The sequence below is a fragment of the Antechinus flavipes genome, chromosome 3 (assembly GCF_016432865.1).
Source record: "Antechinus flavipes isolate AdamAnt ecotype Samford, QLD, Australia chromosome 3, AdamAnt_v2, whole genome shotgun sequence".
Taxonomy (NCBI): Eukaryota; Metazoa; Chordata; class Mammalia; order Dasyuromorphia; family Dasyuridae; genus Antechinus; species Antechinus flavipes.
Window position 1 is genome coordinate 317874401 of NC_067400.1, and position 23178 is coordinate 317897578.

Consider the following 23178-nt stretch of genomic DNA (forward strand, 5'->3'; position numbering starts at 1 on the left):
GTTCACATTACAAATTTTGTTTTATATAGCTAGTCATTTTTAATGTTTAGCAATTCTTAAAATTAGTTTTAATTTTGTATGTAAATTTGTCATTAAAAAGTTTACCTGAAAATTCAAAAATGGAATTCATATTCCCCTTCAGAATGTGGTTCTTTTTTAATTGTATTCAGAAGTAAAGAGTTGGACTGCAAATCTTACAGTTCCATTAACCAATCTGAATGCTCTGCAAAAAAAAAGGTGAGTCCAAGATCTATGATCTATAACTGCAAATAAAATTCTGATTCATCACAGTGGACTTCAGATGCCAGTCAAAATTTATAAAAACTTTGCAGAAAAAGTGGTTTGTCATTTAAAAAAAAAATTAAATTTTAAGTAGGATCATAGTATAGCAGTGGAGAAAAAGAATTAAATTTTAAATCAAAACTCTTGGATTGAATCCCAGCTCTGCCAATTACTACCTACGTGATGATGATGGCAAGTTATTTTTACCTCTCTGGGCCTCAAATTACTTACCTGTCAAAATAAGGTTGGATTGCACAGTTCCTTCCAGCTTTAAATATGTATTTAAATTTTTCTTTGTCCATACCTGTGATTTTATTAGTATAGGGGACTTCTAGATGGGCAGCTAGGTGGTACAGTAGTTAGAGAACCAGGCCTGAAGTTAGGAAGAATCTTCTTGAGTTCAAACCCGGCCTCAGACACTTCCTAGCTGTGTGACCCTGAGTCCTGTTTGCAGCACTATCCTCATTTGTAAAATGAGCTGGAGAAGGAAATGGCAAACCACTTCAGTATCTTTACCAATGGGTTTGAAGAGTCAGATAGGCTTAAAAAGACAAAAGGACTGGGAACTTCTGGTGAAGAAACCCATACTACAAATGTGTATTTGCAACTTCAAAGACATTTGCATGTTGCCTGGGAAGGAAGGGAAGGTGTCAGTCATCAGTTTTGGGACACAGACTTCAGTTCTCCAAATGATAAATTGTTATGAAGCTCCTGCTTTGAGGCAGGCACTGGACTGGACTTGAACCCAAGGTTTCCAGATTCAAAGACCTATGCCCTAAATTACACTGTCTTTCCTTAATCTATGATCAGGCAGGTCAGTTATCTTTTATTTCTGTTTTGAAGCTTTGACAACTTTTTTATTAAAGAAAAATCTATACAAACACATAGCTTATTTATAAGAAGCAGTATCTTTGCCGTTCTCTTTTCTACTTTGGTTTCTTCTCCCTCTCTCTCTCCTATTCACATGTATATGTTTTGCCCCCCATTCCACAAGCTCAAAATCTAGGAGTCAATCTGCTGCCCAGGGCTGTCACCTGTGCATCATCTCTGGAATAGGCCTTCTCTCCTGACACTGTACCTACTATAATTCAGGCCCTCATCACCTCAAGACTGGACTATGGTGAGTCTGCTGATGGGCTTGCCTACTTCAAGTTGTTCCCCCGCCCCAGTCCATCCTCCCTTTGGTCATAAAAGTGATTTTCCTAAACACACTGTTGCTCCACCCTTTCAATAAATCTCTTAAGCTCCTTATTACCACACAGGTAAAATGTTAAGACTCTGGCATTCAAAGTTCTTCAGAACCTCTCTCCCTCTCACTTTTGTCGCACCTTACCTCTCCCTCCCTGCTGCCCCTCCACAGTGATCCTGGTCCTTTGGCTATTCTAGCTCTTTGTCTTTCTCTCTGGCTGTCCCTTATGCCTGAACGCTCCTCCCTCTCATCTTTGACTGCTTGGTCTCCTTTAAGTCCCAAATAAAATCCCACCTATCACAGGAAGCTTTTCCTATCCCCTCATAATTCTGCTTTCCCTCTTTTCCATTTTTCCTGTCTATAAATTGTTTGTCCATATTTCTTTGCTGTGAGCTTGAGCACAGGGACTGTGTTGCTTTTTTATAACCTCAGAGCTTAGTTGCTTGGCATCTATTAGGTACTTAATAAAATGTTGACTGATAATTGCTTTACAGAGGTTCAGAGATTTGTTCAAGGTCACACAAGAAAACATCAGATATAGGATTTGAACCCAGGTATTCAAACGGCAGAGTCAGTAATAATCTTTCCATCGTACCACACTACTTCAAGTGAATCCATTAATATAACCTGCAAATATGGATAATTTTGTTTCCTCTTTCATTGCCTTTAATTTGTACTTTTGTCTTATTGTTTAAGGTCACACTTCTGGCATGACACCAAATAATGAGGAAAAACAGGATATACTTGCTTTTCCCTTGTATTTAGTGTGAAGGCTTCCGGGGGATAAACACACATGTAACGAGGAGGAAGAAGGAAATGGAATGTTCAATTTCTCATAATTAGGATATGTAAGAAGAAAATACAGATAAAGGAGGGGAAAAAGTGGCCATTACATGAACTTCACTGACAAGGGTTGAATACACAAATATATTAAACTCAACAAAGAAAAGTACAGGGATAGGGCAAGGTATGGGTTAAGGTACTATCCAAAGAGAATAGTCACAAGAAAAACAAACTTCTTGATCCAGAATGAGGGATATAAAAAGGGAGGAGGAGAGTGAAGGAAAGGATCAGGGTCAAGGAGAAAAAAAAAGCTAAAAATTTAAGGGGTTGGTTTAGATTCCTTCTTAGATAATGGGGAAATGACTGAACTATAATTACATTACTATAATGTATATTACAAAAGTATCTGTTAATATTAATGTAACAGAATGTGATTATATCATAAGAAATGACAAGGACAGATTATTTCAGACTTTTCCTGGGTAGTTAGAATTGACTTGACAAAATCGGAATAATTTGCACAAGGTTAGCAACATCATAAAGAAAAACCACTCTGAAAAGACTTACGAACCCTAACCATATCTCCAGAATATTCACCTATAAGCATGTTGGAGACAATACATTTTTGAATATGGTTACTATGTGAACGTTTTGCTTGACTAGATTTATTTAAGTAATTTTTCTCTTTTATCTTTTAGGGAAGGGGTCTTGTGTTGAGGATGGGAAATTAGCAATGTCAGGAAAGGGGACCACTGTAATACATTTGAAAATCCAGAGGTAAAGAGGAAGCATAGGCAAGGTCCATATTAATGCTTGGGATTTATTAAATACTTAAGGACATCAAGTGCTACAAAATGGAGATTTGAAGTTACATACAGAACTCTCTCTCCTTCCCCCTCCCCAAAAAATTAGTGTTTTTCCATTGCAAATATTAGCTCTTTGAGCTAAAAAAATTTTTTTAAAAATCATATTAAATGGATTTTGAATGCCATGTCTTTTAAAGTGTTTAGCCTAAATGAGTTATTTTAGTGATTTTTAAAAATTTATCATTTTATATTTGAGGAAGTTAAGGCCCAGGGTGACTTGTCCAAGATTATACAGATAGTAGGCAACTGGATTGGAATCTCAACCCATGCCTTTCAGACTTCTAATATGGCAATTTTCCTCACAGACAACAATTTTCTTTTAAAATTATGATAGCTCTTGGATAATTAGGAGTATCTGGAGGTATTAGTGAGTCAGGGTTGGGCATAACTGCACTTAAGAATCTAACATCAAATTATACACGACATGGTGATTTTCTTATTCATATATATAAAACCTACATGTGCTAATTTAAAAAGTTGAATCATAAAACCACAATATTTAGATTATCTGGTCCAATCTTGTTATCTATAGGTAATGGAGACCCTTCTAAAATTTCCTGACATTTTTTCCTCCGTGTTACCATTGGAGTGGAATTTGATGCTCTCATTAAGTCATGCATTCCATTCTGTGGAGTTGGGGAGCTGCTCTATTAGGAAGCTTCTATTTCTAAATCTCTATTACTGCTAGTCATGGCAATCAGAAAGAGGTCCAAGTGAAGTGGGAAGGGACAAAAGGATTAGAGAACTTTGTTCAAAGGTGAATTCAGACACCAGGATTAATGAGAATCTAGCTTTTAAGATTTTAAAATCAAAAAGCTCTTGAGAGGACTAGAGCAAAGGATATTTCTTCACACTGTTATGAGGCAGAGACAAGGGAGTAGGCCCTAATGGAGCTGAATTTCTGATCATACTCCCTGGTAGAGTTGCTTCAGCTATGTTTACTTTCTGGATATGTCATTGGTACAGATACAATACAAGTCTGTGTATTAGTGAGGTGAAGTTCTCTTCTCTTTATGGCTGAGGTGCCAAGCAAATTCTAAGCAGATGGCATGGTTTCATACTAGATGAAGAAGCAGGAATTTCAAGTCCTGCCACAAATTTAATCATTTATCAGCCACGTGGAATTGAGTAAATTCTATGAGGTTCTTTAATCTACAAAAACCTTGCAGATCTAAAATTCTATTGTCCTACAGGATTAAGATCTAAAGTGCAGTTGTTCTGTTGATTATCATTGTCTTTTTCTGACTCAATTTTTCCATCTTACCTATTCTATACCACTACTTCATTAAAAAGAGGCACAGATAAAATAATTTTATTACCTTTTTCTGAGGCAATTGGGAATAAGTAATTTGCCCAGGATCATACAGTAAGTGTCAAGTATCTGAGACTGGATCTGAATTTAGATCCTCTTGACTCCAGGGTTGGTATTCTATCTACGTGCCACCTTTGCTGCCCCAATAAAGTAATTTTAGCACAGCACCCTGAATGCCATGGGAGGAAAGAGCAATCAATACAGCAAAAATAAATAAATAAATAAATGAAATAAACGCCAGTTTCATCATTAATTTTGAACCATCACTGTATGGAAATACTGTAGCATATTTCATTTGCTAATTCTCACACCCACTTACCCTAAATGACAAGGCAAAAGCTAATAAGTTACTTTAAAATATATTTTAAGAAAGGAAAAATATCTTTTAATGTAGTATCACTTAAATTTAAAAAAAAATTATACTTAGAAGTTACAAGTTCTTTTCTGTAACAAAAGTTGTGCTACCAGACCGATTACTTTTGGATTCACCAAACAATCTAGAAAGTCATCTGTAGAGATGAGTGGTTGAGAAGGGCATGTGGTGCTATCAGAAACAATGCTATCTGCAAGTGGTGTCTCAGCTTTATTCATTACTAATTGCTCTTCTGCAGAATTTAATTTCCCCAGCTGTCCCTCATTTTCCTTGACAAGGTCTTTAACATCACTCTCAACTATTCCTCTTTCTGAAGATTCATCTTGAAGACTGGGTAATACTGGAATTAGATCCAGGCCAAAGGGAATCTTCTCGGGCTTAGCTGTACCTGTAGCTAATTTATGAGAAGATGATTTTTTCTTCTTTGCTCTGATGTGTGCATCCAACTTCCTTTTTTTCAAGGATGTCTCCACTCTGTGTTCACCATTTTTTTGGAACTCTGTAGGTGTTAATCTTTCTGCTATTTTATTGTGTTCCAAATAAGCAGAAAGGGCTCCATTTAAGTACTGACAATTGATTTCATGAGATGTTCCCTCTACCTAAAGAAAAGGAAAGGTTTTTTTAAAAGATGTAGATTTATGTTATTCTCCTACAAAATGAATAGCTTCACCTGAAGCTATCTTCCCAATAAATTATCAACTGATACAATGAAAATAAGAGATTCCCTACTTCTGTAGGGTTTAACCAAGTTTTGGTATTAGTGGGATCTTCTGCAGCTTTTATGGCACACACTAGCATTCGGGTGATGGCCTCTTCTACTCGAGCTTGGTGATCCTCCTCCTATGGACAAAGGGAAAAAAATGCTTTTTTAAGAAATGATACTGTGAACCATGACTAATACTGGAGAAAATGTGTCTAATCTTCTTTGCAATTTTACTGGTATCTTGTCAATGACACATGGTATTCTTAGAACACCCTGGCTCATCCATGAGAAGTAGACATTTTTGATGTATTTAGTTAGCATATTCCTTGCAGAAGCATCTATATACAAATTAGCCCAGAACACTTTAGTTTTATCTAACTTATTTCAGATTTTTTCAGTCTTTTTTCATTTTGACATGCTGAAGAGCTTTAGATGGTTCTAAAATACACCAAGCATGGGGGTAACACATTTTCACAACAAAATCTCATAGTGCCGTCTTTTTATATTTGGGATAAATAAAGGAAATGAAATGTAGTCCTTTTTACAAACTTTTGAATACAATACTGAAGATAGTGAGGGATGAAAATGGCAGAGGGAACAAAGTCAATGTCCTCACTCCATCTAGAAAGGCAGTTGGGTGGCTTAGTGGACCCGCACCTGGAGTCAAGAAGACATGAGTTCAATATAGCTATGTGACTCTGGACAAGTCTCTTAACAAACTCTGCTTTAGTTTCCTCAAATGTGAAATAGAGATAATAACACTTACCTCCCATGGCTATTGTGAGAATCAAATGAGATAATATTTATAAAGCACTTTGCAAACTTTAAAAGCATTATATAAATGCAAGATATTCATATTACTACTTTGATGGGTTGAAAATAGACACTCTCATTCTCCAAGAATATTAACTAAATGCTGAATAATTATGGTCAATTTTGGTCCATTATTAGAGGAGAATTAAAGAGATATGTCTCCTTTTGGTAAAAAAAAAAAAAAAAAAAAAGAGGGAGATTACAAGTGAAAATGTCTACATTATCAAAAAGTCATTATGAAGATATTGCTTAACTGTTACAACTTTAATAAGAGGTAGGGCTCATTTTCTGGTAGTAAGGTATATATCTTGAAATGATGATGATGTAAAAGCAAAAGGCATCAAATAAAACTTATTTTAAAATATAAAAGTTAAAATATATAAGTATTACACGTTTAAAATTGAGAAAAGGAAAAGATACTGCATAATTTTGTCACTTCAACAAAATGTAACCAAGAAAGAATCAAGAAAAGAAAAAAATATCAACAAACTGTTATCCCTATTTCACCTCTGCAGGATTCCAGGAAAGTTTCCCTACAAATCTGTCTTATAACTAGTCTTCCTATATTAATTAATAGTTGCTCCATTTTGCCAGTGAATGCATATGTAAAACATGGGAGTGAATTTAAAATATCTTTGGTAATTCAGTTCCAAGGTTCTGGAACTTTCAGGATAAATTTGAGCCTCAGGCTAAACCTGATACTAAGTTTGGACTCTCATCCAAAATAATGGTTTGGTCATGTATATTTATTGTGTGTCTAATTTATACTTTAATATATTTAACATCTACTGGTCATCCTGCCATCTAGGGGAGGGGGTAGGGGGAAGGAGGGGAAAAATTGGAACAAAAGGTTTGGCAATTGTCAATGCTGTAAAATTACCCATACATATAACTTTTAAATAAAAAGCTATTAAATATATATATATATATATATATATCTGCAAAAAACCAAAAACAAATATTGCCTCATCCCTTTGGATCCTTCACCTAGTACCCATCCCCCCAATTACTAAATCTGGTTTTTAAAAATAACTTCTCTGAAGTTTCTGGCCCATCCTTGAGGTCTTTTCTCAATCCCTGGATGGGCGGGCTTCAGTCATACCAAGAAGACTCAGCTTCAGCTTGGCCTAAGAGAAGTCCCACCCCTGACTCCTCTTTGACAGAAGCAATACATCTTCCTGTTCAGAAGGTAGATAAGGCAACATTCTATAATTCTTGAGAAAAAAGAAGTGGTTGGTGATGTGAACAGGAAGTTGGAGAGAAAGGGTCAATTTTATTTTTTTAATAGGTAGGAAAGAGTATAGTGAGCAAACTCTAGACTTTAGGAATACATTTTTAAAACTTCAGAAAATACATAGCAAAGAGATTCTAAAAATGAACTGATTATTCAACTAGACTGAAAGTCACAAGGATTTAGCTTAACATGAAAAAAAAAAAAAAAAAACTTTTTTCTCATAACAATTACATAAAATCTAGAAGCCAGGGAAGTTAAAATCAACTTCATAAAAGGACACCACCCTATGTCCTTCTCATCTGTCTGTTTCTGATTTCTAAGTAAATTATGCTTTCATTTCCTCAGAAAGGACATAAAGCCTATAAGTCCAGGGAAGTAAAGGGGGTTATGTAGAAAGAGAAGGTGAAATGAGGTTAGAATATCTAACCTAATATTTATAGATAACTGGAGTTATCCCATCTTATGCTTGTATTCTTGTGTCCACTGGTACTATCTATGCATGTCTTATTTTCTCTGAAATCAGCTGAGACTCATCCCCTTATAAGGACAGAGAACCTGGCGTGCAGGGAAGCAGAGGGACACATCTGAAAATCTGTGGCAAAATGAAGTGAGGTACATCTCACAAAATCTACACCTTATGTCTTGTTTGCCACAGGTGTTAAACTGGGGGGAGACATGACATACATAGATTAAAAAAAAAAAAAAAAAAAGATATGCACTGTAAGCGGAAAGGGATTGGAAGGCACTTAAAACTGGAAGGCTGTAAGCAAAAGCCTTGTGAACAGCAAGTAGTCCTTGAGCTGTGCCTTGAAATAAGCCAGGGATTTCAAGAAGTGGGAGTGAGGAAGGAGGGAAGATTCCACCACTGAGGCAGGCTGTGAAAAAGTGGACTTGAGAGATGGAAGGTTGTGCACAGGGAACAGCAGCTAGGTCAATCTGCCAGGACACTGAAGGTGTGAGGAAGAGTAATTTGAAATCAATATGGAAAAATAGATTGTAATCAGATTGTGAAGAGCTTAAAAGTCAAGAGGAATTTGTATTTTATCCTTAAGATATTAAAGCAAGAGGGTTTTCTGAATAGGAGAGCTGACACAGTCAGATGTAGGATTCAGGAATATAATTTTGGCAATGGTGTGATGAATGGATTACTGGAAGGAAAGACTAAAGGCAAGGAGATCAATTAGAAGCAAAAATTCAGGAAAGAGGGGACAAGGGTAGAGCCTAGAGTGAAGAAAGTAGTACTGATCAGACCCATTTGTGGAGGCTGAAATGACAAGACCTTGCAAATGATTAGATATGGAAAGTGATAAGATTAATATTCACAGAATGGGGAAAGAGAGACAGAAAAAACCCTTCAAAGGAGAAAATTAAGAAAAAAGATGTCAAAAGGTAAAAAGAAATTTTCACCTGTGTTAGGAGGTTGGAATACAGAAAAATATAAAGTAGAGAAGGAAGGGAAAATGGACTAGTTAATATTTAGAATTAGTTAATAAATGTCAAGTTCTCTCAATAGAGAGGAATTTAGAACTATCTATGTATTCCAAGAAATAATCATGTAGGAAAATGGTAACTCATCTGATAAGACAGATATAGATGCAGAGGAACTCACCAAACAAAAAGGAAGATGGAAAACAAGAGTAGGTAACGGGATGAATAAAACACATCATTTAGAAGATGGCACACTGCCATAAAAATTTCATCTGGAAGACTAAAGTTCAGCTCAGCTACTGAATAAAAGCAGATGAATTAAGAAGGCGGCGATTTGGAAAGTGGATAGCTGGCTGTTAACATACAGCTATGAATGAGATTTAAAGTTCGGAAACATTATTGTGAACATAGGAATTATGGGGGCTAGGGATGAAGCACAGCTAAACAAGGGCTAATAAAAGTAGATTTGACTAGGATATATAATTAAAGAGAGCTTTAAAATGGAGTAAGCAAGAAAGCAAGAAATCACAAAGATTTGAGAAGACTGATACCACAAAGATTAGCAGGTACAACATGGGAGGTGGGGAAGCGAAGAGTACCAGAGGATTCATGAGTGACAATATCCAAGAAGAGAACCAACTATAAAACCCAAGGTCTTATGTCTCCATAAAAATATACAAAGTATGAGTAATAGCGTAAACTAGTGTAAAGAGGAAAACTTCTTGTGAAAATCTTGGGAAAAGTGTGGAGAGAACAGTGTAAAAGAAATGACAGAAATAAGTTTTTAGAAGGAGATACTTTTTATTCAAAAGGAAGAGAATAGATAAAAAGGCAAGGAAATAGAACAATCTTTATATATTATATGTGCATATAATTTGGAGGGAGACCGTGAGGCAATTAGGGTTAAGTAGATTGCTGTAATAATCTGTTGGTGGATCTGCCTCAAGTCTCTCCCCATTCCATTTAGTTGTCAAATTGATTTCTAAAATACATGTCTGTCATCTCACTCCAATTCCAGCAATTCCTATAATATCACTCTAGGGATCAAAATACAGAATCTTCTCACATTTAAAGTTCTTCTTAACTTACTCTCTTTTTTAATCATATGAAAAAAATGCTCTAAATCACTATTGATCAGAAAATGCAAATTAAGACAATTCTGAGAATGTCAGAGGGGATGTGAGAAAACTGGGACATTAATGCATTACTGGTGGAGTTGTAAAATGATCCAACTATTCTGGAGAGCAAATTGGAATTATACCCAAAGGTATAATGTGTGTGTGTGTACATATGTATGTGTATGAAACTGTCCATGACCTTTGATCCAGTAGTCTCACAACTAGGTCTGTGTCCCAAAAAGATCATAAAAGAGGGAAAAGGATGCTTGCAGCAGTTCTTTTTGTAGTGAGGCAAGGAACAGGAAATTGGATGGATGCCTTTCAGTTGGGGAATGGCTAAATCAGAAAAGCCTAGACCTACACGAACTATGGAGACTAAATGTGGATCAAAGCATGGTATTTTCAGCTTTCAATTTTTTTCCCCTAACAGCCTTTTATTTTCAAAATACATGTAAGGATAGTTTTCAACATTCACCCTTGCAAAACTCTGTGTTCCAAATTTTTCTCCCTCCTTTTCCTCCTTTCCTCCTCCTCTCCTAGATAGTAAACCAATATAGGTTAAACACGTGCAATTCTTCCAAACATATTTCCACATTTATCATGCTGCACAAAAAAAAAATCAGATCAAAAAAGAAAAAAATATGAGAAAGGAAAAAAACCCCAAACAACAATAAAAGATAAAAACACTATGTTGTGTTCTACATTTAGTCCCCATAGTCCTCTCTCTGGATGCAAATGGCTCTCTCTATCACAAGATTTTTTGGAATTGGCCTGAATCACCTCAACATTGAAAAAAACCATGTCCATAACAGTTGATCATCATGTAATCTTGTTGTTGCTGTGTACAATGTTCTCTTGGTAATACTCACTTGACTTAACATCAATTCATGCAAGTCTCTCCAGGTCTCTCTGAAATCATCCTGCTCATCATTTCTTATAGAACAATAACATTCCATTACATTCATATACCATATCATACTCAATCACTTCCCAACTGATGGGCATCCACTCAATTTCCAGTTCCTTGACACTATAAAAAGAGCTGCTACAAACATTTTTGCACATGTGGGTCCTTTTCCCTTTTTTATGATCCCTTTGAGATACAGACCTAGTAGAGACACTGCTGTAGTTTTTTTCTTTCTAGGGTTTTTTTTTTTCTTTTCTGATCTGATTTTTCTTATACAACATGAATATAGAAATATATTTAAAAGAATTGCACATGCTTAACCAATAGAAGATTGCTTGCTGTCTTAGGAAGGAGAGAGAAAAATATGCAACACAAGGTTTTGCAAAGGTTAATGCAGAAAACTTTCTGTGCATATATTTGGAAAAGCAAAATACTATTGGGGGGAAAAAACAACTTACTCTCCCTGCCACCATTCCTGCTTTCTTACACCTTACACACTCTTGTTTTTTCTTGCCCCACATAACTCTTTGATCCAGTGATAGAGGTCTCTTTGCTGTTCCTCAAGCAACTCCTTACATCTTTTGGATCTAGGCATTTTCTCTGGCTGGAGTATGTCCCCCATGCTGAGGTTTTCTTTCCTTATTTCCACCTCCTGGCTTCCCTGAAATCCTTTAAGTCCCAGCTAAAATTGTGCCTTATACAAGAAGCCTTTCCTCATTTCTCTTAATTTTAGGGTCTTTTCTTTGTTGTTTATTTCCTGTTTATCTCATATAAAGAATATGTTGGGAATATTTAGAAAGGGAAGCAATGATCATCAAATGCCAACATGGTTTCATTAAGAACAGGTGATATCAGATGAAGTTTTTTCTTTTTTCTTTTTTTAAATTTTTGAAAGGGTTTCTAGATAAGGAGATCAGAGGAATGTTATTTCAGAAAAGCATACTTGTTAATCTTAGGATTGTATGAACATAGATTTGGAGTGAGGAGGGCCTTTTAAGATCTTATCTAGTTGAACTCCCTAGTTTTTCTGATGAGAACATTGAAACCCAGAGAATGATTCTTGTTTAAAATCATATACACATCATGTCTGTATAAAGCCCAAATAGAATCTAGGTTCCCTGACTACTAATTTAATAGACTAGAAAAAGATATATAGGTTTGATGATAATACAATATTATATGCATTTTGCACTGTTTGAACAGTTAGGCCTCCAAATAGTCATTAATCTTGGAGGACTTATGCTATCTTGGAGGAATGCCCTAGAAAGCTCTGACCCTGAGCTTTTCAATATTTTTATCAGTCATTGGTTAAAAGCATAGATGGAACATGTTAAATATGCTATCAACAGGAAACTAGGGAAAACTTGTGATGACAGAATTAGGATACAAAAGAATCCAGATAGCCTAATATTCAGCATAAAATATTAATATCAAATTTAATAGAAATAAATCTAACATTCTCTATTTGGGTTCAAAAAATTAATTGCACAAGTATAAGCTGGTCAGTACTGGAGACAAATCAGTTCCCAAGAAAAAGATATCATTCCACTGGATTACAAACTTAATATGGGTAAGCAATTTGATAAAACGGTCAAAAAAAATTTCTATTAGCTTAGGTTGCAAGAAAAAAAAATTATACAAGGCAAGGATAGACCACATCTGAAATAGATTTCAAAGAAAATCAGACAAACTTAAGTCATGAAGTGGATAACTGTACTATGAATATGTCACATGAAGACAATGTCTAGCCTAAAGAAGTGAAGACAGGGAATGACAGCAGATTGCAAGTTTTTAAAGGGCTGTCACATAGAAAGGGATGAATGAGACTTGTTCTCCTTGGGCTTAGAGGGCAGAACTAGGAGTAGGGTAGAACTAGGGTAGAAGCTGTAAAAAAAAAAAAAAAAAAAAAAAAAAGGAAATTGAGGCTTCATGCAAAGAAGTCCCCTAGTTGCCAAGAATCATAACTATTTAAAAGTGAAAAAGCTGCCTTGGAGACTGTGGAATTTCCTTTTTGGAGATGTTTAAGTAGAAGTGGATGACCACTTGTTGAGGTCATCAGTGTAAATATGACTGGGTATGGTTAAAATTTAAATTCTACTGCAGCTACAGTGGATTGGAATGGACTAATTATTAAATCTATCAGTTAAAATGGAGATGTGATTTCTGTACTGAGCTGGGAAACTAGATTGGGTAACCTCTGAAGTCATTTCTGAAACTTGTTTTTTGAGCTCTTCCTCTGTGCTTTAACTAGCCTCTATTCTTCAAGTCCATTTTCTCTAATGTAACCTTATTTTTCTAGAATAGTGCTTCTTCTCCTTCTATGAAAACCTAATTTTTCTCATTCAAAACTATTCCAATTCCATCAGCTTCATTAGGTTTCCCTACCTGACCTAAAACAAGTTTGTTCACACCCATCTGGTCCATCATCTCTTTAACTCCTATGACTGGTACTGTGTTCTATACTTATGAATGGATTTGCAAAAATTCAAAGAAAATGACTTGCCATCAGGGTAGATCTTCAAAAGAACATGTTATTGGCTCAAAGGACAATTATAAGAGCACTGCAAGAATTCTTTGAGTAAAGTAGCATTAAGTATAATTTTTCAGGTGATTGTTTTCAAGAGATCAATCCTCACTCATCTATTTAAGTTATTTCTTGGTTAAAACATCAATAATATTGACTTCATTTTTACATACACTGACTCTAAAGAAAGTATTTTCATTCACAAAAGAAAAAAGAAAATTACCAGTTCAATCCATGAGTTTATACTGACAGTGATGGGGTCAATGGATTCTACATAATGCCACCAATGCCTGGGAACAAACAAGACCTGAAAATAAGAAAAACAGCTATTAGCACATTAATGAGATATTTAATTTTTAATATTTAAGTGTAGGGAATCTAACTCAGATTGCTTTAAAAAAAGCGAGAGGATAAATGAATATGTACTAAAGCTGGAAAAATTAGGAAATGCTTCATAGTAGATAATTAAAGATTAGGATTCAAATAAGTAGAGATGGGGAGGTAAGAATTCTATTTTAGACAAGCTGAGATTTAAATGGTAGCAGGAAGGACTTTTAAGGGATAAAATATAAGGAGAACAGGAGGTTGAGCATAGGGCCTTGTCAAATAGCCAGAGAGTGAGAAGAAAAACAGGATAAAGAGAAAAGACCCAGAAGAACTTGAATGTGTGGCATCATGAAGGAAGGAAAAGAAAGGAAAGGGAAAGGAAATGGGAAGGGGAAGGGGAAGTTAAACAAAGACTTAAAAAAGGTCTTGAGTTATTTCAGGAAAAAGGTGGAGAAGTTAAGACTAAAAAAGTCAGCTGGTAATGAGCAGCAAATGGAAGGAACAGATAAAGACTATTAATATGAATTTAGCAATAAAAGGGAAGAAAATGGGAGAGCAGCTAGAGACAGATCACAAGATCAAATAAGGATTTTTTTTCAAAATGAAAGAAACTTTATCCAATCATCTCTCCCTGTCTTCAATCTTATTCATCCTTTTCTAAGAGACAGAGCAAATGGATGAGGAGAGAGGGAAATTAAGAACAAAGATGAGAGGGTTATCACTGGAAAGGAAGGATACCTACTACCTTAGGGCTGAGGAAGAAAAGAGAATTTAAAGTAGGTTGTTTTAAGAGAGAAGACTTCCTATTTACAAGCTCTTAAAATTAAACAATCTACTTTTTAAGCCAAATTTAACTATAAGGCATTATTTTGTATTAATATGACAGGACTTTTTTGAGTTTAAAGAGAAGATTTTTACTTTTCAATTTATCTCCTGATAGGAATTCTTTTACTATTTGGATAACCAGATTCAGCAGAATAAGCAGGATAGCTTATTGGGTTGGGATCCAAGGATGTATATCTAGGCTAAGGATCTGATCATCTTAGGGCATAAACTCTAAGACCCTCCGGGTGTGTGCAAGGAGTATAGAGATTGGAGAGAGCTGTATTCAACATAGATACCTTGGGCTTAAAAATTCTTTTTCATTTTTTTTTTCTGACAGTATGCAAATAGATAAATCTATGGTATAGTCAGTCCCCTTACTTCTCTTTTGTATCTAATGTTCACATTTGACAATGCATATATAGGCACCCAGAGACAAGAATGTCAAATAGTAGTTGAATATCATAAATTCTGGGAAACTAATTTTTTTAAAAAAAATCTAGCATCTCTTCATAAGGTTTTACTTTAGCTCCATATTTGAAATGAAATGGTTTGTACTTTTATTATAATCTGGTAAACATCTCAACTGTAAAGTTTATTCTTCACTATTTTTTTTTCATTTATCTAAAAAAACTTAGTGAGTTTCTGCTTCACAGGCCTATTTATCAAGTATATACATTATAATCTACTAGTTCTCAGTAACTTCAAATATCAGCCTTGACTGGTAACAAACAAGAATGGAAACATAACATTTGTAACAATTATATTTCTTTAGGGATTTCACAACAAGGCAATTAATAGGAGACATAACAAGTAATCAAATAGCAGAAGGCAAACAATGTATTTTGAAAGAACTATATAGTTAGAGAATTAAACTAAATGCAATTTATTTGAAATTAATTCAGGTACCTATTTCACTTTTGGCAATTCTTAATTACAGGTTCATTTTAATAACAAAATAAGTACTAGCCTTTACAAAGTGCTTTAGAAGTTTGCAAAGCACTTTATACTTATAGCACCAATCTTCCAGAGCTGTTATAAAGATAAAATAAAATATTTGGAAAACGCTTTGTAAATCTAAAAGTATTATCTAAATGCAAGCCATCAACATAACTGTTGTCATCATCTCATTTGATTCTCAAAACAACCCTATGGTAGATAATTATACCTAATTGAGATAGGTGTTATTATTATTCAAATTTTAAAGATGAAGAAATCAAGAGAAACTAAAATCACTTGCCACAAATCACAAAACTCAAAATGCCTGTGTAGAATTTCAACTTAGTGTATTATTGTATGTACTATGCTCACCTGTCTCAGTCTTTGAGATGCTTTAAAATTTTATCCGTTTTTGCCTCATGGGTCGTCACTTACTGGTCTAAACTGTCATTGCATTTCCTTCTAGCTAACTCTTAGAGTATCTGAAGAAATTATTATGAGGACAACCTGGGAGCTCTGGAAGTGGGCTCAAGAGCCACAGTGAGTTCTTTGAAGTTTACCTTTCCCCGTTCCTCAGTCACAGGAACAAAACTCTTTCCTCACAATGTATTGGAAATGGGTTTGAGGAAGATACTTGTAAGAGAAAAAAGGGCAGGCAGGGGTAGTGAAAAGAAGGAAACTGTATCAGCTTACAAGAAGATAAAGGATGTAGGGGTGAGAAGGAACATCATCTCCCTCCCTTTTAAGTGAAAGAATTACCTGTCCTGGGTACAGTGTAACCATATGTCTTTGAGCTTTCAAAAACTGAGGAAAGTGTTTTAAATCAGGATTGACAACATTCACTTTGCTGAAAACACTAGATTCTTCATATGGGATTCTGGTTGGATAAAGAAAAGCAGTATCTTCAGGAGGGAAGAGATGCCATCTTTTCCTAATCCAGGGGAAAAAAAAGATGAAGGTTAATATTTTACGTACTAGATAACAGACAATATAAAATAAGTCATGAATGAATTACAATTGAAGTGAAATCAGTTTAGTTCAAAGAATCATAAGCTCTTAGAGCTGGGAAGACCTTAAAGGTCATCTAATTTAAAATGCAAAAATTCTCTCTATGCTACATTTAGCTTATATTTTGGTTGGAACTGCTTGTGGCATCCTTTCCCACTGTTAGTAGACTAATTTTTAAACAAATCTATCTTCTGCTGAGCCAAAGTCTACATTGTTGTGCCTTCCATGCACTGGATCCTGCTCTATCCTTTGGATGGAGTCCTTTTTCTCTTCTACAACATGATAGCTCTTCAAATATTCAAAGATTAGTAGTAGATGTGCTTTTAGTTTTCTCTCTCAAGCTAAATGCAACCAGCACTTTCAATCACGCCAACTATAGCATGCTTTCTAGAAGTTTTATTATGCTGATCAGGAATTCCCTAAGTCAAGAATCTTTTAAATGAGTGTCACTTAAACAAAGAATATGTACAGTGTCTTTAAAACAGATATGATACCTATTGAAGATTGCTGACCTACAGAAAAACAGGAAATTAGTCTATTCACTTTTAATTTTTTTAATTGTATAAACACATTTAAATGTGTAAACACATTGTTTAGTTTCCGATTTTTATGGCTAGTTTTATGAGGGAAATGAGAGAAGAGCAAGACAATGCTGGGAGAAAAGAGGAAATAAACTGTAAGGAAAGAGATGGAAAGAGAAGAATGACAAGGTGTTTATTTCTCTCTGAAGTGGTATTTATTTCAGTGTTAAGCATCTCCTTTCACTCATAGAAAAGAAACTAAGAAATGAAGATAGAGCATTAGAATAAAAAAGCTTATAAGAATGAGATGAAAGAGTCAGTATTAAGCTACTGGTGTTATAACCAAGTGGGAAATAGTTATCAAAACAAATAACTAATATATATGTGCTTTAAAAGTATGAATTGTGGTTCATCCTCACTTGAACCTAAACAACAAGATAACAGCATTGGATAGATGGTACCAATATTATTATCTTCATTTTACAGATGAGGAAACTGAGTTTCAGAGATTAAACGACTTGTTCAAGGTCACATACTAATAACACAAGTACAAGCCCAACTCAGGTCTTCCTAAGAAGTCCAGCACTCCATTTAGCATTCCCATGCATAACCTGATTCTTAACATTTTTCTCAAAAAATTTGACTTTTTACACTAGTTACAATCTCCCTTTCCCATCCCTACAAGCAAACAGTTAAAATGAAACATCAAATTTTTTTTCTATTCAAACTTCAAAGTAAGTTTTTTAAATAAAGGTTTATTATCTCATAAAATTGTGAAGGATTTTTATAGATGGGTAAAGTTATGGTTTGGGTTTTAGAAATATACTATATATTATAGTTTTCTATCACAAGACTATATGTTACATAAGTACCCTGATTTTTAGTTGCTTACTTCTTAATCTTTTAAGTTGTTCCTCAACTTACATGATTATTAATATTCCTCTGACATGCAAAATACTACAGTCTTATCTTTGTACTTAAGAAATATGAAGACAGTCACACTTCACTAATAATGAATCTAAACTTGAGAGGTCTAATAATCTCTCCATCATTTTTCAAGAAACTAAGCTAACAGATTTGACTTTGGAAATGCTTATTTCAAATTTTCAAGTGTATTTATTCACAATGGAGTGGCATTTTGATGTCAACAGATCAATAGGTAGGGAAGTTCACAACAGGCATCTTATATAGCTCATTAAAGGAAAAAGAAAGAGGAGTCTAATAAATAATGATGGTATTGAGAATGCTTCTGCACGTTCAGATAATCCATGATTTATTTATTTATTTTGGGTTGAGGCAATTGGGATTAAATGACTTGCCCAAGGTCACATAGCCAGGAAGTGTTAGGTGTCTGAGTCAAGATTTGAACTCAGGTCCTCCTGACTTCAGGGCTGGTGCTCTATCCACTACATCACTAGCTGCTCCCATTGTTTTTTTCTTAAATAAAAAAGGACAGCAATGTTATTGGTACAAAATATTTCTAATAGAACCAACTGTAATAGCAAAATCAAAACAAACTCCCCAAAGCTAGATACAAACTAAGTGCCCAACATGTGGGGAACATATAAATAAATCATGGCATTTCACTGAACTGGAGTACTGTGTCACAAGAGATCACTTTTCTTTTCATCTTTTGCATTTGCTTTTGCCATTTATGTTACTAATGATCTCTTACTTACCAAATCTAATGGCCTTTCCTCAATCCTCATCCTTCTGAAACTTTAAAGTTTCTGACAGTGATCAACCTCTTTTCCTCGATACTTTCAACTTTCTAGGTCCTTGTGATACTGCTCTTTCCTAGAAATATGGGGTAGTCTAAAGGGTAAAATACTTTGAAAAGTAGAGGCAGAATGGAGAAGAAGAAAAGGCCTTTCTTTAGATATATTAGCTAAATCACTGGTAATTTTAGAGAGAATGATTTCAGTGGTGTGGTAATGATGCATTTCAGAAAGATAAAGAACAACAGTAAGAAAAAAGCAATGTGTATTAGTTTTTGCTAGCTGTTTAAGCAATCAAAAGATTCAAAGACAGATGGATTTGGTTTGAGGTAGGGCAGCAAGTGAAGGGAAACTTTATTTGTAGGATAGTTAAACCTGAGCATGTTTAAGGGCAAAAGGAAAAAACAAAGTGAGGATGATCAAAGAAAGTAGAAGATAAGGGATAAAAAGAATAAGTATTAAGCATAAGCCTGGATAAGAAATGTAAATTGATTTGGAAAGTAATTTGGAATTATTCCTCAATATTTACTTCTCAGGGTAATGGAATAAAAGAAAACAAGATGGAATAAAAGGAAATTTCATCTTCATGAAACTTACTGACATTAAAAATGAAAGAACACTGATGCTCCTTAAAAACAGTTTGGAAAACAGCATGCTACATCACGCTACCTTCACAAAAACATTCTTGGTTACCTTCCTTGTACCTGGAATACTAAGTTACAACCATAGGAGTCCAAATGGCAGGGTGTGTTGGCTCCCATTGAGCCAATCCACAATGTGCTTTCTCTTCCATTTCTTCCAGGAAAGCCAAAGTCAGACCATACTATATTCTGTTTTGGAAAAAAGAAGTTCCAAACAAAGACTCAATCAACTAATTACATGATAAGATGCATTACAAAAGTTGATTCATTTAAAAATCTTTTTTTGAATTCTAGAGACACAGTCCCTTAGATATTAAGTTGGACATGGTAGTTAGGTGGCTAGGCCAACCCAAGAAGCCGACAGAATCTAAAACTTTATGAAGTAGTAAAATAACTAATTCCAACAAGTCAGCAATAACACTTGTCATTGTTTTGAAGGGAAATTGCACTTCAAAGTTAAATGAAAGGGGTTCTTCTTCTCACTGCAGTATAGTTCTTCACACTTTTTCCCTGGGATATATATATAGCAGATACTTATGCTTCTGGCAAATCACTTTTTAGGCAAAGTCAAGCAATATGAATCTACACAGTGGCCATGTCCAAAAATACAGCTTTTTTTTTTTTTAATCTTCTATCCATCACTTCTCTGTGAAGAGGTAGGTTAACGTGTTTCAACACAAATCCTTCAGAACCATGTTTGCTTATTACTTGATCAAAATTCTTAAACTTTTCAAAGTTGTGTTTATTAGAAACTGACCAATGCAATGACTAAGCAAAGTCAGTCCAAAGGACTTCCAGTGAAACATGACAGCCATCTGCAGACAGAAAAGATGATGGACTTAAATGTACAGAATTTCTTCTCTTCCTCTTTCTGATAATGCAGGAATTTATTTTGCATGATTATATGTAATTTGGAGGGGGGAGGAGAGAATTTGGAATGGAAAGAAAGATAGAATCAGTTTATTTTTTATAATGTTGCTGTCCTTATATAAATTGTGTTTGGCTGTCTTCAGACTGTGTTGATACAATTTGCTTGGTAGTATAAAACACTATAAACATTGTTATATGATGGTATTTAAGAGGGAAACAAAAAAAGGATTTCAAACCACTTGCAAAGGATTTCAATCTAAATTTTTTCCTAAAGTCAAAATATTTCCAGATGAAAAGTAAGATAATGCCTTACCTGCAAAACATCTGTATTATCTTGAAATACACTGGCGAGATATTTGTAGTCAGCATAAGCCCAGAATCTGGAATTATCATAATGGCTAAATGGCCCATCAATGCTAACACCTTGGCCACAGTTCCAGGCTAGAAATTCCTCAAGTGTAGCATCTACATAACTGCACACAGTTTCAAACTGAGGAACTGGAACATAAGTGAAATTAGTGTTAAATCCATTCTAAGAATAAAAATGGAAGCTGACTTCAATAATTACAATTGTAGTGTTCTTTGGAAAAAAAAAAAAAAAACATTGTCTATCATGAGCTTCTTTATTAGAATAAAAGCAAAATGACAGTGCAGCAGAATAGTCCATTCCAAAATAATGACTGTGTTTTGCTTTTTAATCCTTCAAGGATTTTGATTATTCTTTAGTGTCCTCCCCAGCTCCATTATGTCTGTGTCTGAGGTATAGCACACAGAACTTTATTATCTTAAATCTAAAAATCCTTTAAAATGTTCAAAGAAATGCAATGACTTCTGTACAAAACATATTTTTGTCTGAAAAAAAATCTTTCAAGAAATGTAATCTAAGTCTATTAAATTCTCATGTGATAGGATGAAATTATACTTGCTTTCCCCAATTTTAAGTATTAGAACTTAGGACAAAGGGAGAGGAGGATCTTTGAATCTTAAGGAAAAACATGGTGTTACTGGGAGTACCATCATGTCAAGAAAGAAAATTTGGGTGCCTAAGAGTAGATAAACATAATTTCTTTCCTGGAAGAGTGGTGAAAGGGACCATGAGAAGAAAGTTGCTTATGCTGGCAGATGTGGTCCCTTGTTACTTGTTTAATAATTTTTTAAAAATTAGTTACAAAGTGGTTATGGAAGGATATAATCAGAAAAGATTGAAATAAAAGCAAAACTATCAGTAACATTTATCATATAAAAATTAAGTCAAAAAGGTTTGAATTCAGATCCTAGGTGTGTGTGTGTGTGTGTGTGTGTGTGTGTGTGTGTGTGTATCTACCTGTCTGTCTATTGAGTGCTACATGAAATTCAGTACATGGATTTATTTTTGGGGGACTTAATTTTCTAATGTATAAATGAAGAAATTGGAGGACATAATCTCTGAAGCCCATTAATATTTTATATTTTATGATCTTGTGACATGAATATCTCTGAAACTTATAGCCTACCATTTCAGAATTGATGATAATAAGACATAAATGAAAATTTTATTTTTTCTCAATCTATGAAGAAGCAGTCTTTAAAAATAAATAGCTTAAAAGGAGCATGTTTAACCTACTTAGAACTTTAACATGACGAATGAAAATGGATGCTATTCAGACAAATGAGTCTTAAATATTCATTGGAGAAGGTCCTATGGGATCCTGCTAATAGTTCCAAGTATAAAAACAGACTTCAAAGGAATAAGACTCTATTTCTTTAACATATTATTTAATCCAGACTGGCCTTCCCTCCATTTACTTTAATTCACTTAGGTTTGGGTTTTTGTTTTGTTTTACCCAATGAATAGTAAACACACATATATTACACAAAAGCTATATAGACTACCAATAGGTATCTTTATCTCCAAAATTTTAGAACAATATCTAGGTAATAGAAAGCATCTGCCATAAATCATTAAGGAGAACCTATGGATGTTCTGTACATATTTCTAACTTATTAAGATGGTATTATGGAAAGTAACTATTAAATCTTCTGTCAAAGAATACTGATCTGAACAAACTACTACTTGATCCAGTTTCTTAATTTAATACTTTAGCTATTGTATTCATATCTATTCTTAGCAGCCTTTTAACATAATATTAAACAAATACGTTTGTATCCCCATATTTATTCTCCCTTATTTTGGTCTTTTGTTCTGAATCTTAACTGCAAAAATCTTAACTTGCTTAACAGCAAGCATCATACAATTTAACCTGTGAACACATGGAATATTAACTGAAATAAATTTAAAACATGAATCATGATAGATTTTCTAAAAGAGAAAAGACATCTATAGGACAAGAGATCCTTTCCTTGCCTAGAAATGAATGTAATGACCAGAGGCCAGAAAATAACAATTCGATTCCAGGTCAGGGAACCAAATGAAAAGATCAGTGGCAGTGCAAGAGTTGTGGAAACCCCTTTTTGGTTGGCACAGGTCCAAAGTGAAAGGATTCACGTACCAGAAATAGTAGACTGGCAAAAATGAAGTTTATTGTGGGTACTGCAGAAGTCAGCTTTTGCTAGAAAGACTGACTTCTGAGTGACAAAGTCCTGGCCAAGAGATAAACAGGTGTTAACACTGAGAAGAGAATGTCTTTTCACCCAGCAGGGGTCCTGACAGGCAACTATGCCAGGGAGGGAGGGAAAGAAGGAGGAGAAGGAGAAGGAGGAGGAGAGGTTCTTTGGCATGGCATAATCCTGCTTTTAGGCCTCTGCAAATTATGAGCTTAAAAATTGTGTGTTTTTATAAGAAAATCTGAGACTGAGGTTT

At 34.6% G+C, this 23178-nt stretch overlaps 1 protein-coding gene and 1 long non-coding RNA gene across 5 annotated transcripts in view; one reads left to right on the top strand and one right to left on the bottom strand.

Moving 5' to 3' along the window:
• Positions 1-3054: 3054 nt before the first annotated feature.
• HSPBAP1 (HSPB1 associated protein 1) overlaps positions 3055-23178 on the bottom strand; it is a 54772-nt gene continuing 34648 nt past the window's right edge. For 3 of the 4 annotated variants that reach the window (XM_051985418.1, XM_051985414.1, XM_051985415.1), the window contains 6 exons: positions 20692-20876; positions 19561-19697; positions 16380-16551; positions 13756-13839; positions 5535-5645; positions 3055-5404 (listed from right to left, as the gene is read on the bottom strand). In XM_051985418.1, coding sequence (XP_051841378.1) covers positions 4856-5404; positions 5535-5645; positions 13756-13839; positions 16380-16551; positions 19561-19697; positions 20692-20876 — 1238 coding nt within the window. In that variant the 3' untranslated portion in view covers positions 3055-4855. The remainder of the gene's footprint in view (positions 5405-5534; positions 5646-13755; positions 13840-16379; positions 16552-19560; positions 19698-20691; positions 20877-23178) is intronic. The other variant, XM_051985417.1, reaches the window with a different exon arrangement.
• Positions 5655-11314, top strand: LOC127554146 (uncharacterized). The gene is made up of 2 exons (XR_007951905.1): positions 5655-6116; positions 6177-11314. It is a non-coding gene; the product is annotated as an uncharacterized LOC127554146 (long non-coding RNA).